This window comes from Nerophis ophidion, linkage group LG23 (genome assembly GCF_033978795.1).
Source record: "Nerophis ophidion isolate RoL-2023_Sa linkage group LG23, RoL_Noph_v1.0, whole genome shotgun sequence".
Classification (NCBI taxonomy): Eukaryota; Metazoa; Chordata; class Actinopteri; order Syngnathiformes; family Syngnathidae; genus Nerophis; species Nerophis ophidion.
This window is the reverse complement of record NC_084633.1, coordinates 11546108-11562056: the sequence shown is the minus strand read 5'-3', so window position 1 is coordinate 11562056 and position 15949 is coordinate 11546108. Positions and strand designations below refer to the sequence as shown.

At 43.0% G+C, this 15949-nt stretch overlaps 1 protein-coding gene across 1 annotated transcript in view; it reads left to right on the top strand.

Annotated features, from left to right (window-relative positions):
* Positions 1-694: 694 nt before the first annotated feature.
* The window catches only part of LOC133541413 (adenylate cyclase type 9-like), a 136460-nt gene continuing 121205 nt past the window's right edge, over positions 695-15949 (top strand). The window contains exon 1 of the mRNA XM_061884817.1: positions 695-3588. Coding sequence (XP_061740801.1) covers positions 1782-3588 — 1807 coding nt within the window. The 5' untranslated portion in view covers positions 695-1781. The remainder of the gene's footprint in view (positions 3589-15949) is intronic.

The window sequence follows — 15949 nt, the reverse complement described above, 5'->3', positions numbered from 1 at the left end:
AGAAGAAGCTTGTCGCTAGTTCCCCAAGATTCCAACGTGGAACACACACGGTGCTTTAAACGGACTAACTGCCATTTTTTCTCTATGGCCTCTTTTTTTGTTTTTTTGTTTGTTTTTTTGTGTGAAACAGGAACGATATTCGATAAACATACAGTAAGTTTGCGCCACTTCTGTTTTATTTCGAAGGGAACACGCGGAAATGAAGCGAGTGTTGTTTTGTACTTTACATTCATTCCACACACACAGACACACACACTCACGTATCAGTACCGTGAAGATGTTTCATTTTTTTCTCTGCCATCTTTTTTTTTTTTTTTTTGAAACAGAAGCGACATCCGATAAACATACAGTAAGTTTGCGTTACTTCTGTTTTATTTTGAAGGGAACGCGCGGAAGTGAAGCGAGTGTTGTATTGTACTTTACACTCATTCCACACAAAAACACACACACTCACGTATCAGTACCATTAAGATGTTTCAATTTTTTCTCTGCCATCTTTTTTTTTTTTTTTAAACAGAAGCGACATCCGATAAACATACAGTAAGTTTGCGGCACTTCTGTTCTATTTTGAAGGGAATGGGCGGAAGTGAAGCGAGTGTTGTATTGTACTTTACACTCATTCCCCCCACACACACACAAACACACACACTCACGTATCAGTACCGTGAAGATGTTTCAACCCGGGATGCTCACACAATTTCTCATGCAGGTGTCGGTGCTGCTTGGACGGGCGGGATGTGGGCGGACAAAACCTTCCTATCTCTCGGTGCAGTGCAGGAGGATGCATTTGCTTTGAAGGATGCCAGCTGTCATTCATGTTTGACTGCAGGTATGAACATCATATCTTCCAATTGAATTAACTGGTGAAGGCTGTTTGGACCTGTGGGACTGCTGTGAGGTTGGGAGGGGCGCTTGGAGTGGAGGTGGAAACCTCCTTAATTAAACTACAGTCTCTCTTTTTTTTTTGCAAACTTAACTTGGAGGACTGAGGAATTTTGTTTTGCACCTTTGGCAGTATGGGTGCAATTTGTTTGAAATAGCCTCAGACATGCACAGCTCTTGAGGTATCTTTTTTTTTCTTCCTCTTGGTCTCATTGCACAAGGTCTTGCTGAAGACACAGCAGAGGTTACTCAGTGAAAATACCGGATAAGACAAGGATACGTCCATGAAAATACGCAATAAGCATGCTGGGGTTGCCTGAAAGTTTAGGTATTGAGATTTTGGAAGGGCTGAAACCTCAACGGTATTCGATCAAAGCGCTGAACAATTTTATTTTGGGTGCTTCAAAATGATTTTCCAATGAATTAAAGAGTGCTGGGCTGCAGAGAGTGAGCCTTGTAGTGCGTCAAAACAAATGGGATCACTCGGTGGAGTGAAAATACAGGATAAGACAAGGATATGTCCATGGAAATACACAACAGGGATGCTGGAGTTGCCTGAAAGTTTAGGTTTTAAGATTTTGGAAGGGCCAAAACCTCAACTGTATTCAACCAAAGCGCTGAACAATCCTATTTTGTTGTCCTTCAATATGATTTCCCAATGAATAAAAGAGTGCTGGTCTGCAGAGAGTGCGTCAAAAGAAATGGGATCACGCAGGAATGCAGGGACTGACGTCAAAGTGGGCCAATGGACTAGTCCAAAATCTTAGGAAAGTCAGGTGGAGTTTCCAAAGGCTAAAGAGAAAGTGACCCTCAGAAGTATTTGCCTTTACATATAAGAGCTTTTTTGACGTTCACTGCTGTGAATCCGCAGCTCTGCTTTGGATTTTGCGCGCAGCAACATGGCCTCCCCGCAACGTCAACAACTACTGCCTCACAACACAGAGGTGAGCTGTGACTCAAGTGGCGAAGGGGGCGTCTCTGTGAGGATTGGCAGTAGCGTCAAACACAAACACGGAGGTGGACCCCTGGGCTCCATTGGCGGAGCCTTCATGGCGGGATCCAAGCACTGCAAGTACAGCATTTCCTCCAGCTGTAGCTCCGGGGAGTCCGGACTCAAGAAAACGTTTGTCAAGAGCTTCCGTTCGCAAAAGAGGGTGCCTCAACTTTTCGAGAGGTCCGCCGGTCACTTCTGGGACCCAAAGTTTGATTCGTCCATCTTGGAAGAAGCGTGCCGGGAACGATGTTTTCCTCAAACTCAACGCCGTTTCCGCTATGTGCTTTTTTACCTGGCGACTACGGCCCTCCTCTGGGGATTTTACTTTGCTGCCAACCCGTCCCGCTGCAGCAGGATAGCCTTTCTTATTCCAACTGTGTCCTTTCTCTTTTTCTGCCTCCTCCTCTTCCTGCTAACGTTTACTAAGTTCTACTCTCGCTGCTACAATCAAGTCTCCCTGTTGCTCATTATCGTAACCTTCATGCTGACCCTGGCACCTCAGATTCAGACGTCCGGTTTCAGAGATCCAGAGACTCTCATTGATGTATTAGACGTTGGTGACTTCAGTGGGACTGCAAACAACTTATCCTACTTAAAGATTGTAGGGGATAGCGCTTGGCCTGTCTGTATCTCCCCTGTTGGCACCTTCTCACTCAGTATTGAAGTCCTCCTGTTGCTCTACAGCGTCCTTCATGTCCGTCTGTTTGCGTCAGTCCTACTCGGGTTCCTCTATTCAGTCTGTTTTGAGATCCTGGGCTGCTTCCACGTAACCCAGGCAGTTGGAAGTTTGAGCTTAACCCCCGTGAAAGACTGGACTACCCTTCGCTGGTTGGGACCGGCCAAAGCCTTGCTCCACCTCTGCGCACACGCCATCGGTATTCACCTCTTCATCATGTCTGAGGTGCGATCACGCAGCACTTTCTTGAAAGTGGGACAAGCTATCATGCATGGCAAGGACCTGGAGGTGGAGAAAGCCTTGAAAGAGCGAATGATCCACTCCGTCATGCCCCGGATCGTGGCCGATGATCTGATGAAGCAAGGTGATGACGACATCGGGGATAGTTCCGTGAAGCGATACTCCACGAGCGGAGCGGCCGCCGTCATCTCCAGCCCCAAGAATAATAAAAGCAAGAAGACCTCCATCCCTCGAGGTCAGATCATCTTCAGACCCTTCAACATGAAACGGATGGAGCCCGTCAGCATCCTCTTTGCGGATATTGTAGGTTTTACAAAAATGTCCGCCAACAAATCTGCTCACGCCCTAGTAGGCCTTCTTAACGACTTGTTCGGACGTTTTGACCGGCTGTGTGAGCTGACCGGCTGTGAGAAGATCAGCACCCTAGGGGACTGCTACTACTGTGTGGCTGGATGCCCCGAACCCAGGCCTGATCACGCCTACTGCTGCGTGGAGATGGGCCTGGGTATGATCCAGGCTATTGAACAGTTCTGCCAAGAGAAGAGGGAGATGGTTAACATGAGGGTGGGCGTCCACACCGGCACCATCCTGTGCGGCATCCTCGGCATGAAACGCTTCAAGTTTGACGTCTGGTCCAACGACGTCAACTTGGCCAACCTGATGGAGCAGCTCGGTGTAGCCGGGAAGGTCCACCTCTCGCAGGCCACCGCCAACTTTCTCGAGGACCGCTATCAACATGAAGATGCACAGGTCATTGAGAGGATAGGACAAAGTGTGGTGGTGGATCAGCTCAAAGGTAGGTCAAAGTTACTGCCTGTTTATGTGAGTTTTTTTTTTACTTTCCAGTGGTCATTTTTTCACATGACCACTGTTAGTGCCCTCTATCTGTTGTGCTCATCTTCTCACACTGGGTTTGGGAACCTATGGCTCTAGAACCAGATGTGGCTCTTTTGATGACTGCGTCTGGCTCTCAGATAAATCTTAGCTGGAATTTGCTTAACATGATAAGTAATGAATAATTACTCTGGTAATCACAGTGTTAAAAATAACAATGTATCAACCAGACTACAAAGCCATCAGCAAAACCATGCAGCACCAGAAGTTGCATTAATGGCAAGAAGCATTTTATTTATTATTGGTTATCTTCAGAATACCAATGTTATTAAAAAGAATAAGAGACTTGTCATACTTTAAACATGTTGGTCTTTCTTAAAAATGCACACATTTAGTTGTATTCAGTATTAAAAAAAATATTATATGGCTCTCATGGGAATTGTCACACATGGACTTGGACTTGGGTTGTTTCTTCGATGCAGAGAATATTTTGGACGAGCCAGGCGTGAACGGGAGTACATATTTATTGATATTCTAACAAAACAACACAAAAAGGCAAACAAAGGGCGCGCACAGTGGCGGAGAACAAATACTTGGCTACAAAAACAAATGACTAGAACAAAGGCTGCAAACTAAAAACGTGAAACCAAAAACTTGCACTGAGGCATAAAAACAAAAACTTATGTGACGTGGTCAAAAAAACGAACAGAAAGGCATGAAGGTCGATACATGGAAATGTGGTTAAGGTATCAGAAGGTAAGGTAAAGCTGCCAGGACGAAGACAGAAACAGAATGGCTTAAATAATGACTGTGATAATGATTAGCAGGTGTGAGAACTGAGGACCGGGGCGTGACTTGAGGGCAAGGTGAAAATCAATGAGTTGGCATGCAGACGAAAACAAACCAGGAAGTGCAAAAACAGAACTGAGTGTCTAAAAAAACAAGTACGATTTTATTCTTGCTGGACATTGGAATGCATGTGTCAAAAATATGATAGTATATAGCAGGGGTGTCCAAAATTTTTCCACTGAGGGCCGCACACGGAAAAACTAAAGCATGAGGGGGCTGTTTTGATATATATATATATATATATATATATATATATATATATATATATATATATATATATATATATATATATATATATATATTTTTTTTTTTTCTACCTTTAGGGCTCCCAGGGACCATAAAGGGTCTCCGTCATTAAGATGTTAACAATAAGTCAAAATATTATTTACATTTTTAATGTAACGCTTACATTAGGCGTATAGCTCGGTTGGTAGAAAGGCCGTGCCAGCAACTTGAGGGTTGCAGGTACGATCCCCGCTTCCGCCATTCTAGTCACTGCCGTTGTGTCCTTGGGCAACACACTTTACCCACCTGCTCCCAGTGCCACCCACACTGGTTTAAATGTAACTTAGATATTGGGTTTCACTATGTAAAGTGCTTGGAGTCACTAGAGAAAAAGCGCTATGTAAATATAATTCACTTCACAGTAAATCTCTATATCAACTTCAGGTTTTATACCTTTTCTGTCAAAGACAACTTAGTTTTTTGTAGTAAAATTGAAATATGCCACATTTTCCCCTACCGCCCAAAACATTCAGAAAGCAATGTTTGATGTGAAGTAATTGGATTCCTCCAAAGATAAATAATGCAGGTTGATTTAAATTTATTATTATTTCTGATTAATCACAGTGAAAAGATAAATAAAATCCCACTAAATCTCTTTGGGATACATTTTTATTATTATTCGTTTTACTTTCAACACTTAAGTTAGGAGATCAACTTCAGATATTTCTGTCGATTTTACATTTGAACTTTTAATTTGTTTGTTTTATGCTCTTTTGTCAAAGACAACATTGTTTTTATACGGCAACCACTCAATAAATGCAATATTTTCCACACAAGACATTTTAAAGTGAAATACTCGAAGTAATTGGAGCCTTGAATTGGTCAATAATTCATTTCAACATTTATTAAAATATATATATATATATACATATCTATGTATTTTGAGCAATGGTAAAAAAAGACAAAATAAAAACAGCCTGCATGGCAGCTTTGTGTCAACATTGCAACTTTCTCTCGTTAGATTTCACCTCATTCCACTTTTTTTAAATGATTAAAAAATGTTTGCAATAGCATTTCCAGAATGCGTGGCGGGCCGGTAAACAATCAGCTGCGGACCGCAAATGGCCCCCGGTCCGCATTTTGGACACCACTTGTATATAGGCTTTGTAGCGTGTGTTTCCTCATGCTCTTTCAGTGTTTCCTCAAGCATCTGGTAGAATTCCGTAAAAGAGGACACCAAAAAGATTACTAGCGCTCATCTTTGTCTTGTTTTTGAGCACCGGGTCCCGACTTTGAACAGTTTGCGCATCGTCTGTGGTCACCTAATAACCTACCTACGCAGGAGAGGGGGGCAGAGCAGAAAAGAGACGGCAGATCAACTGGTCTAAAAGGGGGGTCTATTTAAAGGCTAGTGTATACAAATACGTTTTAAGATGGGACTTAAATGCTTCGACTGAGGTAGCATCTCTAACTGTTACCGTGAGTGCATTCCAGAGTACTGGAGCCCGAATAGAAACCGCTCTAAAGCCCGCAGACTGTTTTTGGGCTCTGGGGAATCACTAAGAAGCCAGAGTTCCTAGAACGCAGATTTACGCACGTGGGTGTTACTGTGCCTATGTCACGGTTCGATGAAAGTAATATTTCATACTACCTTTCCTTGTGTTCCCTCAAACCAAGTCGTCTTTTTCACTGGCTAATTGAATTTCATGCTTGTCCATTTTGGCAAACCAGTCTTGTGTAAAATGTTGTGGGCAAATGAAAATGGAAGTATTTATTTTATAGGTGGAATGGCATAAAACAAGAAGGAATAACACCGGAGGCCTCAGGCTGCAGTCTCTGCTTTACTGGAAAGTAGGCTTTTTGAAACGAATATACTTGGGTGCCCACATAAGTACGTCCGTAAACCTGTGATGTCACAAACGGCTCTCTTAAAAAAAGACTCAAACATCCAAAAGTGCATGTAAGGTCACGACCAAAGGCATGAACTTTATTATATGATGCTTTGGCATTTTTTTTTAACACATGTATCCAGTATTGTAACATGTATAATAAGTCAGAAAAGACAAAAATCATTACAGGTCCTCTTTAGGTATCATAAGTGAGCCACTGGTATGTGTGCTCCAAGCTGAGGTGGAAGCGTGAAGACTCCTGGTGCTGCCACGGCGGCACAAAGTGACTTAACTTGTACAGCACTTAAAGGACTACTGAAATGAGATTTTCTTATTTAAACGGGGATAGCAGGTCCATTCTATGTGTCATACTTGATCGTTTTGCGATATTGCCATATTTTTGCCAAAAGGATTTAGTAAAGAACATCGACGATAAAGTTCACAACTTTTGGTCGCTAATAAAAAAGCCTTTGCCTGTACCGGAAGAAGCAGACGATGTGCGCGTGACGTCACGGGTTGTGGAGCTCCTCACATCCTCACATTGTTTATAATCATAGTCAGCAGCAGCAAGAGCTATTCGGACCGAGAAAGCGACAATTTCCCCATTAATTTGAGCGAGGATGAAAGATTCATGGATGAGGAAATTTAGAGTGAGGGACTAGAAAAGAGCCCTGCGATGAGGTGGCGACTTGTCCAGGGTGTACCCCGCCTTCCGCTCGATTGTAGCTGAGATAGGCGCCAGCGCCCCCCGCGACCCCAAAAGGGAATAAGCGGTAGAAATGGATCAATCAATCAATCAATGTTTACTTATATAGCCCTAAATCACTAGTGTCTCAAAGGGCTGCAGAAACCACTACGACATCCTCGTTAGGCCCACATGGATGGATGGATGGATGGACTAGAAAAGAAAAAAAAGTTTAAAAAAAAAAGGCGATTGCAGTGAGAGCGATTCAGATGTTTTTAGACACATTTAATAGGATAATTCTGGGAAATCCCTTATCTGCCTATTGTGTTGCTAGTGTTTTAGTGAGTTAAATAGTACCTGATAGTCGGAGGGGTGTGGCCACGGGTGTGTTGAGGGAAGTGTTGAGGGAAGTCACGAAGCATGTAGGTGGGATCCATGTTCGCTTGACTGCTCTGATCCATAGTAAAGCTTCACCTCCGGGAATTTTAAACAAGGAAACACCGTGTGTTTGTGTGGCTAAAGGCTGAAAGCTTCCCACCTCCATCTTTCTACGTTGACCTCTCCATTATTAATTGAACAAATTGCAAAAGGTTCAGCAACACAGATGTCCAAAATACTGTGTAATTGGGCGATGGAAAGAGACGACTTTTAGCCGTAGGTGGTGTTGGGCTAATATGTCCCCTCCAACCAATAACGTCACAAACACGCGTCATCATATGCATTATAATTCCGCGACGTTTTCAACAGGAAAGTCCGCGGGAAAATTAAAATTGCAATTTAGTAAACTAAAAAGGCCGTATTGGCATGTGTTGCAATGTTAAGATTTAATCATTTTATCAGGGACAGCGTGGCACAGTGGGAGAGTGGCCGTGCGCAACCCGAGGGTCCCTGGTTCAAATCCCACCTAGTACCAACCTCGTCACGTCCGTTTTGTCCTGAGCAAGACACTTCACCCTTGCTCCTGATGGGTGCTGGTAAGCGCCTTGCATGGCAGCTCCCTCCATCAAAAAGGTGAATGTGTGTGTGAATGGGTAAATGTGGAAGTAGTGTCAAAGCGCTATATAAGTACAACCCATTTATCATTTATTTATCATTGATATATAAACTATCAGACTGCATGGTCGGTAGTAGTGGGTTTCAGTAGGCCTTTTAAAAAAGCTCCAGGGAGCCACTAGGGCAGCACTAAAGAGCCGCATGCGTCTACACATTCACACATTGATGGCGGGAGCTGCCATGCAAGGCGCTAACCACAACCCCATCAAGAGCAAGGGTGAAGCGGCCGCTGTACCACCCGAGTCACGCCGTCCCCATTACATATAGTCATGACATGCAGTCACTATACTACTTATCATGCAGTTCCAAGGTTATAAGTGGTTGCTACAAATAGTGTGCAGCAATTGGTTCCTCATGAACTCACAATGTTCGGTATTCCTAAGAGTGCTACAAATAGTGTGCAGCAATTGGTTCCTCATGAACTCACAATGTTCGGTATTCCTAAGAGTACAGTTTATCATAGAATTGCACAGTCACCTCCATGTCGTCTCCACTGTGTCTCTACCTTGTCCCCGATGGGTCTGTTCTATTACGATCATCACCGGCCTCAATGTGTCCAGTCTCTTTAATCTTAATCCGAACCCCAGAGATTGCATTAACATTTAATGAAACCGCAGCCATGCTGTCATGTCTGCGTTTTATCCTTGCTTTGAGCTTAAATACCTTGCTATCTTTTTACTTCGTCTCTTCCTTGCAAGTGCGTTTCACAACAATTATGAATTATTTACAAATTAAATATTGTTATTGAAGGCGTATCTCAAAAAGCAATGGCACGCAGCGAAAGTCCTTTTTTTTTTTTTTTACCAGGTCGAGTGATTTATGGGCCTGCATCTTGCCTCATTTCTATGATTGATGAGTGACTACCACTTTTGTCAGGGCCTAACTGTTTTTTTTGTGTGTTTTTTTTTTTCTCTCACCATTAAAGACCCAGAATAAATGTGTCGGACAGTCTTATCACTCCCTTGCCGTGTATTCCACTCCCATTTTAAGATTGATCCCTGTAGATTTGCTGAGCCAGTGAGAGAGAGAGAGAGCTTGCTGTCATTAAGGAGTTTTTTTATATATCCATCCATTTTCTACCGCTTGTCCCTTTTGGGGTCGCGGGGGGCGCTGGTGCCTATCTCAGCTGCAATCGGACGGAAGGCGGGGTACACCCTGGACAAGTCGCTACCTCATCGCAGGGCCAACACAGATAGACAGACAACATTCACACTCACATTCACACACTAGGGCCAATTTAGTGTTGCCAATCAACCTTATCCCCAGGTGCATGTCTTTGGAGGTGGGTGGAAGCCGGAGTACCCGGAGGGAACCCACGCAGTCACGGGGAGAACATGCAAACTCCACACAGAAAGATCCCGAGCCCGGGATTGAACCCAGGACTACTCAGGACCCTTCGTCATACTTGCCAACCTTGAGACCTCCGATTTTGGGAGGTGGTCGGGGGTGGGGCGGAGGTGCTGGCCCCCGCTAGGTTCGGTCTTGTGAACGCAAGATTTTGACAAACAAAACGTTTATGTTTATGTTTTAGTGAGTTAAATGGTTCTCATAGTCATCATTGTCACCGACGTCCCACTGGGTGTGAGTTTTCCTTGCCCTTATGTGGGCCTACCGAGGATATCGTAGTAGTTTGTGCAGCCCTTTGAGACACTAGTGATTTAGGGCTATATAAGTAAACATTGATTGATTGATTGATTGATTGATTGATCCTGAAGGATTTCTTCACTTCCCGCGGACTTGACTTCCTCTGTGTGACGGAAACATGGCTGAGAGACGGTGAGTCCGCCCCTCTTAATGAACTTCTGCCTCCGTGGTGTTCCTACTGTAATTCTCTGCGGTCATCCAGTCGAAAAGGAGGAGGATTAGCAGTCGTTTTTAAAAATGACTTTAAAGCCGTCAGATCCGCCTGCAATCTTCCCTTTCATGTTTGAGCTGTAGGGGGCGTGGCCTCCAGCTCCAGTTGAATTTCGGGAGATTTTCGGGAGAAAATTTCTTCCGGGAGGTTTTCGGGAGGGGCGCTGAATTTCGGGAGTCTCCCGGATACTCCGGGAGGGTTGGCAAGTATGACCTTCGTATTGTGAGGCAGATGTACTAACCGCTCTTCCACCGTGTTGCCTGGAGTTTTTTTATGTGTTGTTAAAAATAAAAAAGGGGGGAAAAATCATTTCACTGTCAAGATACGTATATCCCTCAGGTTGAACTATAGCCAGGATCGCTTCCTGACCAGTTGCAACCGAGATGTGAAATAAATCTGCTCCGACCTACAGTCAGTGGCCTAATTAGGTGCACATCAAGACTAATACACTTGCAGATATCCAATACGATAAGAGCTGTGTCCAAAACATATGTACTTATTATCCTAATATTGCTCAGTTGCAACATCAGTCGATTTAATGATGTTTCCCACCTTTTTACTGCCCTGAAGCAATTGTGTGTACTAGGGATGCACCGAAATGAAAATTTGTGGCCGAAGCCCTATAAAACTTAAACGCTTGGCCGAATACCGAATAATGAATGCAGTTTTTCACAATTTTTTTATATTGCATAAATAGCCTAGAATAAATATTTAGACATGTTTTTTCAAATTAAGTAATTTTTTATTGAATATTGACATTTTTTTAATATTCCAGTAGCCTTTGCTTTTAAAAAAAAATCACAAAGTTTTTCATTTATATTAGGCCTTCAAACAAAACATGCATTCCAAAAAAAATAAAGTGCATTAAAGTGGATAAACCAACAACAAATGAATTATTGTCCTTTTAGCAAAAGTCTGCTTAGCCACAGTAGATATGCTAATAATGTAAACAGAAGGCTCAAGTAAATCTCAATTAAGTGTGTGCTTGTAACCTCTTACACTTATACAGGTAGCCTACACAACAGGCTAATAATGTAAACAGAGGACCCACTAAATCTCAATAAGTGTGTGCTTGTAACCTCATACACTTATACAGGTACACAACATATCCCAACGTCACCGCGTCACTGCACGTTGGTTGATTGCGTCACCGCGTCAAAAAATTGCGTCACACGCCACTATTCGGCCTTGTCCTTAACTCATTCCACCAAAGGCCGAATGTGGCTTTTTTTGCCATATTCGGCCGAATATATTCGGTTAGCGATTAATCGGTGCATCCCTAGTGTGTACTATTTATTCATTCATCCATTTTCTACCGCTTATTCCCTTCGGGGTTGCGGGGAGCGCTGGAGCTACAATCGGGCGGAAGGCGGGCTACACCCTGGACAAGTCGCCACCTCATCGCAGGGCCAACACAGATAGAGAGACAACATTCACACTCACATTCACACACTAGGGCCAATTTAGTGTTGCCAATCAACCTATCCCCTGGTGCATGTCTTTGGAGGTGGGAAGAAGCCGGAGTACCCACGGGGAGGACATGCAAACTCCACACAGAAAGATCCCAAACGCAGGATCGAACCCAGGACCTTTGTATTCTGAGGCAGACGCACTAACCCCTGTTCGACCGTGCTGCCGTGTACTATAGATCGGTTTAGGACTTTATGCTTGATGTGTTGTTAGCTCGTCATAGCTGAGGTTGCGATGGAACTTTCTGTGGTCAGTTGAGTTTCACTGGTGTTGACAGATAATTAAGGACTTTAGACCTAAAGCCCAAGTCTGGTCATACACATCAGTTGTCATGATCCGTGGTCCGGATCATGTTTTGTTTAGTTATGTTCTGTTAGTTTTGGACTCCTTTTGTTCCTGTTTGTGCACCTCCTGAGTTTAGTCACCATGGTTACTTATGATTTTCACCTGCCTCTATTGTTTGGGACACACCTGTTTTGTAACCAAGAGACACTATTTAAGCCTGCCTATGTTGTTCACTCGTCCTGGTTTCTTGGTTTGCTCCATGCAACTGTTACGTTTTGATGTTCCTGGTTCTTGCTTCTGTGCTAAGTTTTGCCTTAGCTTCCGCATGCAATCGGCACGTATCCTTTTTGCTTGTTTTCGTGTTGGTTATGATTTATGATGAATAAATCATCTCCTACCTCACGCTGTCGTCCAGAGCTGTCCGTTCTGCATTCCTGGGAGAACAATCCTCGCATAAAGATGCGACCACGCCGTGACATCAGTTATACCACAAAAACAGTAAATGGTATACAGCAGTGGTTCCCAACCACCGATCCGTGGACCGGTACCGGTCCGTGACGCATTTGCTACTTGGCCGCACAGCAACATAAATGAAGCATTCACACAATTAATATAGTTTTTTACATCAAAATTCATCTATTTTTTATTCAACTTCCTCTTCTTCTTCTTCTCCAGATTTTGGTGCACTCTACCTTCCACTTTTTTCATCCGATTCAAACCATTCCAATTGCTGACTTTTCCTTGACAAATTCCCCAAATTCCCAGATTTCCCAGAATTACAGGTTTTCCCGGACATTTTTCCTATTCATTATGACCGTTTTTTCAAACTTCCACCATTTCCACATTTTTTAACCGATTCAAACCATTCCACCTTCAACATATTCCACTCATTCTGGACATTGAAACTATCATTTTTTTCAAGTAAAAAAAAATCCAAGAATTCCCCAAATTCCGTTGTTTTTTTTTTCAAACCTTTTTTTGACCCTTTTTTATGGCGACTATTCCTTCCCCATTTTTGAACCCATTTCAAACGTTCCACCGTCAAAACATTCCTCTTAATTAGGACAAAAAACAAGGTTGCTTTTCGAACTGGAAAAATTCCCAGTTTTCCCTAAATTCGAGGAATTCCTTAATGCCATTTCTCAATTAAAAATGTTACTACTTCAATATTTCTCGATCGATTTGAAAAATTCCAACAACAACCATTTCTTTCAACTCATTCAGAACATTCATTTAAAAAATCTAGATAACAATAAATATAGTGGGGCAAAAAGTATTTAGTCAGCCACCGATTGTGCAAGTCCTCCCACTTAAAATGATGACAGAGGTCTGTAATTTTCATCATAGGTACACTTCAACTGTGAGAGACAGAATGTGAAAAAAAAATCCAGGAATTCACATTGTAGGAATTTTAAAGAATGTATTTGTAAATTATGGTGGAAAATAAGTATTTGGTCAACCATTCAAAGCTCTCACTGATGCAAGGAGGTTTTGGCTCAAAATCTCACGATAAATGGCCCCATTCATTCTTTCCTTAACACGGATCAATCGTCCTGTCCCCTTAGCAGAAAATCAGCCCCAAAGCATGATGTTTCCACCCCCATGCTTCACAGTAGGTGTGGTGTTCTTGGGATGCAACTCAGTATTCTTCTTCTAATTTGGTTTAATCTGACCACATGACATCCTCCCAATTGTCTGCTGTATCATCCATATGTCCATTTTGGTATAAACTCAACTTGTCGTGTTTGGAGGAAGAAGATTATTGAGTTGCATCTCAAGAACACCGCACCTACTGTGAAGCATGGGGGTGGAAACATCATGCTTTGGGGCTGTTTTTCTGCTAAGGGGACAGGACGATTGATCCGTGCTAAGGAAAGAATGAATGGGGCCTTGTATCGTGAGATTTTGAGCCAAAACCTCCTTCCATCAGTGAGAGATTTGAATGGTTGACCAAATACTTATTTTCCACCACAATTTACAAATAAATTCTTTAAAATTCCTACAATGTGAATTCCTGGATTTTTTTTTCACATTCGGTCTCTCACAGTTGAAGTGTACCTATGATGAAAATTACAGACCTCTGTCATCATTTTAAGTGGGAGGACTTGCACAATCGGTGGCTGACTAAATACTTTTTTGCCCCACTGTATGTCAAAGTACAGTATTGTCCCGATACTGCCATAAAATAGTTGCTGAAATACCACTTTTGTGACATACTGTCGTCATAAAACCTTTAATGGGTTATTACGCGTAGCATCGGTTGGCATTTGTCCTTGTTAAACCAGAAGTGATGATGATTTTCTGTGGAAAACAGGCTGTAACACATCCCTCATTGTCCGGTGTCCTCATTGTCTCATTATAGAACAAGATTTCAGGCCAGGACTTGTTGTTCTGTGCGTGTCACCCTGTGGAAATTGGGCTAATTTTGTCTCAGTTTCCCAGGGAAGTGAGTACATGCAATTGTGTAACTCGTATGTCGTGATGTGCAAAGATGGCACCTGAGTAGGCTGTCAGCAAGAACTTGTCACCTTTGTTGAGCCTAGAGCCATGACTCACGCATGCAGGCTTTGTTTGCAGATTTGTTTCAAGAGTCTGGGTGCTGTTGCTGTAATTGAACAAAACCGATAAATAGTGTCGGTGGGGTCTTGCTGTTGTGCTTCAAATTATTTAAAGGTTTTAGAGTGGACATTTGATTCTGGATTTTTAAAATCCGCACGACTATCAGTTCTTTGCTTCACTCATCTGGGATCATCTTTTAATACTACATTTTAATCAGTAATCACTACTAATTCCTGGTACCAATTTTAAAGGCCTACTGAAACCCACTACTATCGACCAAGCAGTCTGATAGTTTATATATCAATGATCAATCAATCAATCAATGTTTACTTATATAGCCCTAAATCACTAGTGTCTCAAAGGGCTGCACAAACCACTACGACATCCTCGGTAGGCCCACATAAGGGCATGGAAAACTCACACCCAGTGGGACATCGGTGACAATGATGACTATGAGAACCTTGAGAGGAGGAAAGCAATGGATGTCGAGCGGGTCTAACATGATACTGTGAAAGTTCAATCCATAATGGATCCAACACAGTCGCGAGAGTCCAGTCCAAAGCGGATCCAACACAGCAGCGAGAGTCCTGTTCACAGCGGAGCCAGCAGGAAAACAGCCCAAGCGGAGGCGGATCAGCAGCGCAGAGATGTCCCCAGCCGATACACAGGCGAGCAGTACATGGCCACCGGATCGGACCAGACCCCCTCCACAAGGGAGAGAGGGACATAGGAGAAAAAGAAAAGAAACGGCAGATCAACTGGTCTAAAAAGGGAGTCTATTTAAAGGCTAGAGTATACAAATGAGTTTTAAGGTGAGACTTAAATGCTTCTACTGAGGGGGCATCTCGAACTTTTACCGGGAGGGCATTCTAGAGTACTGGAGCCCGAAATGAAAACGCTCTATAGCCCGCAGACTTTTTTTGGGCTTTGGGAATCACTAATAAGCCGGAGTCCTTTGAACGCAGATTTCTTGCCGGGACATATGGTACAATACAATCGGCAAGATAGGATGGAGCTAGACCGTGTAGTATTTTATACGTAATTAGTAAAACCTTAAAGTCAAATCTTAAGTGCACAGGAAGCCAGTGCAGGTGAGCCAGTACAGGCGTAATGTGATCAAACTTTCTTGTTCTTGTCAAAAGTCTAGCAGCCGCATTTTGTACCAACTGTAATCTTTTAATGCTAGACATGGGGAGACCCGAAAATAATACGTTACAGTAATCGAGACGAGACGTAACAAACGCATGGATAATGATCTCAGCGTCTTTAGTGGACAGAATGGAGCGAATTTTAGCGATATTACGGAGATGAAAGAAGGCCGTTTTAGTAACGCTTTTAATGTGTGACTCCAAAGGAGAGAGTTGGGTCAAAGATAGTACCCAGATTCTTTACCGTGTCGCCTTGTTTAATTGTTTGGTTGTCAAATGTTAGAGTTGTATCATTAAATAGAGGT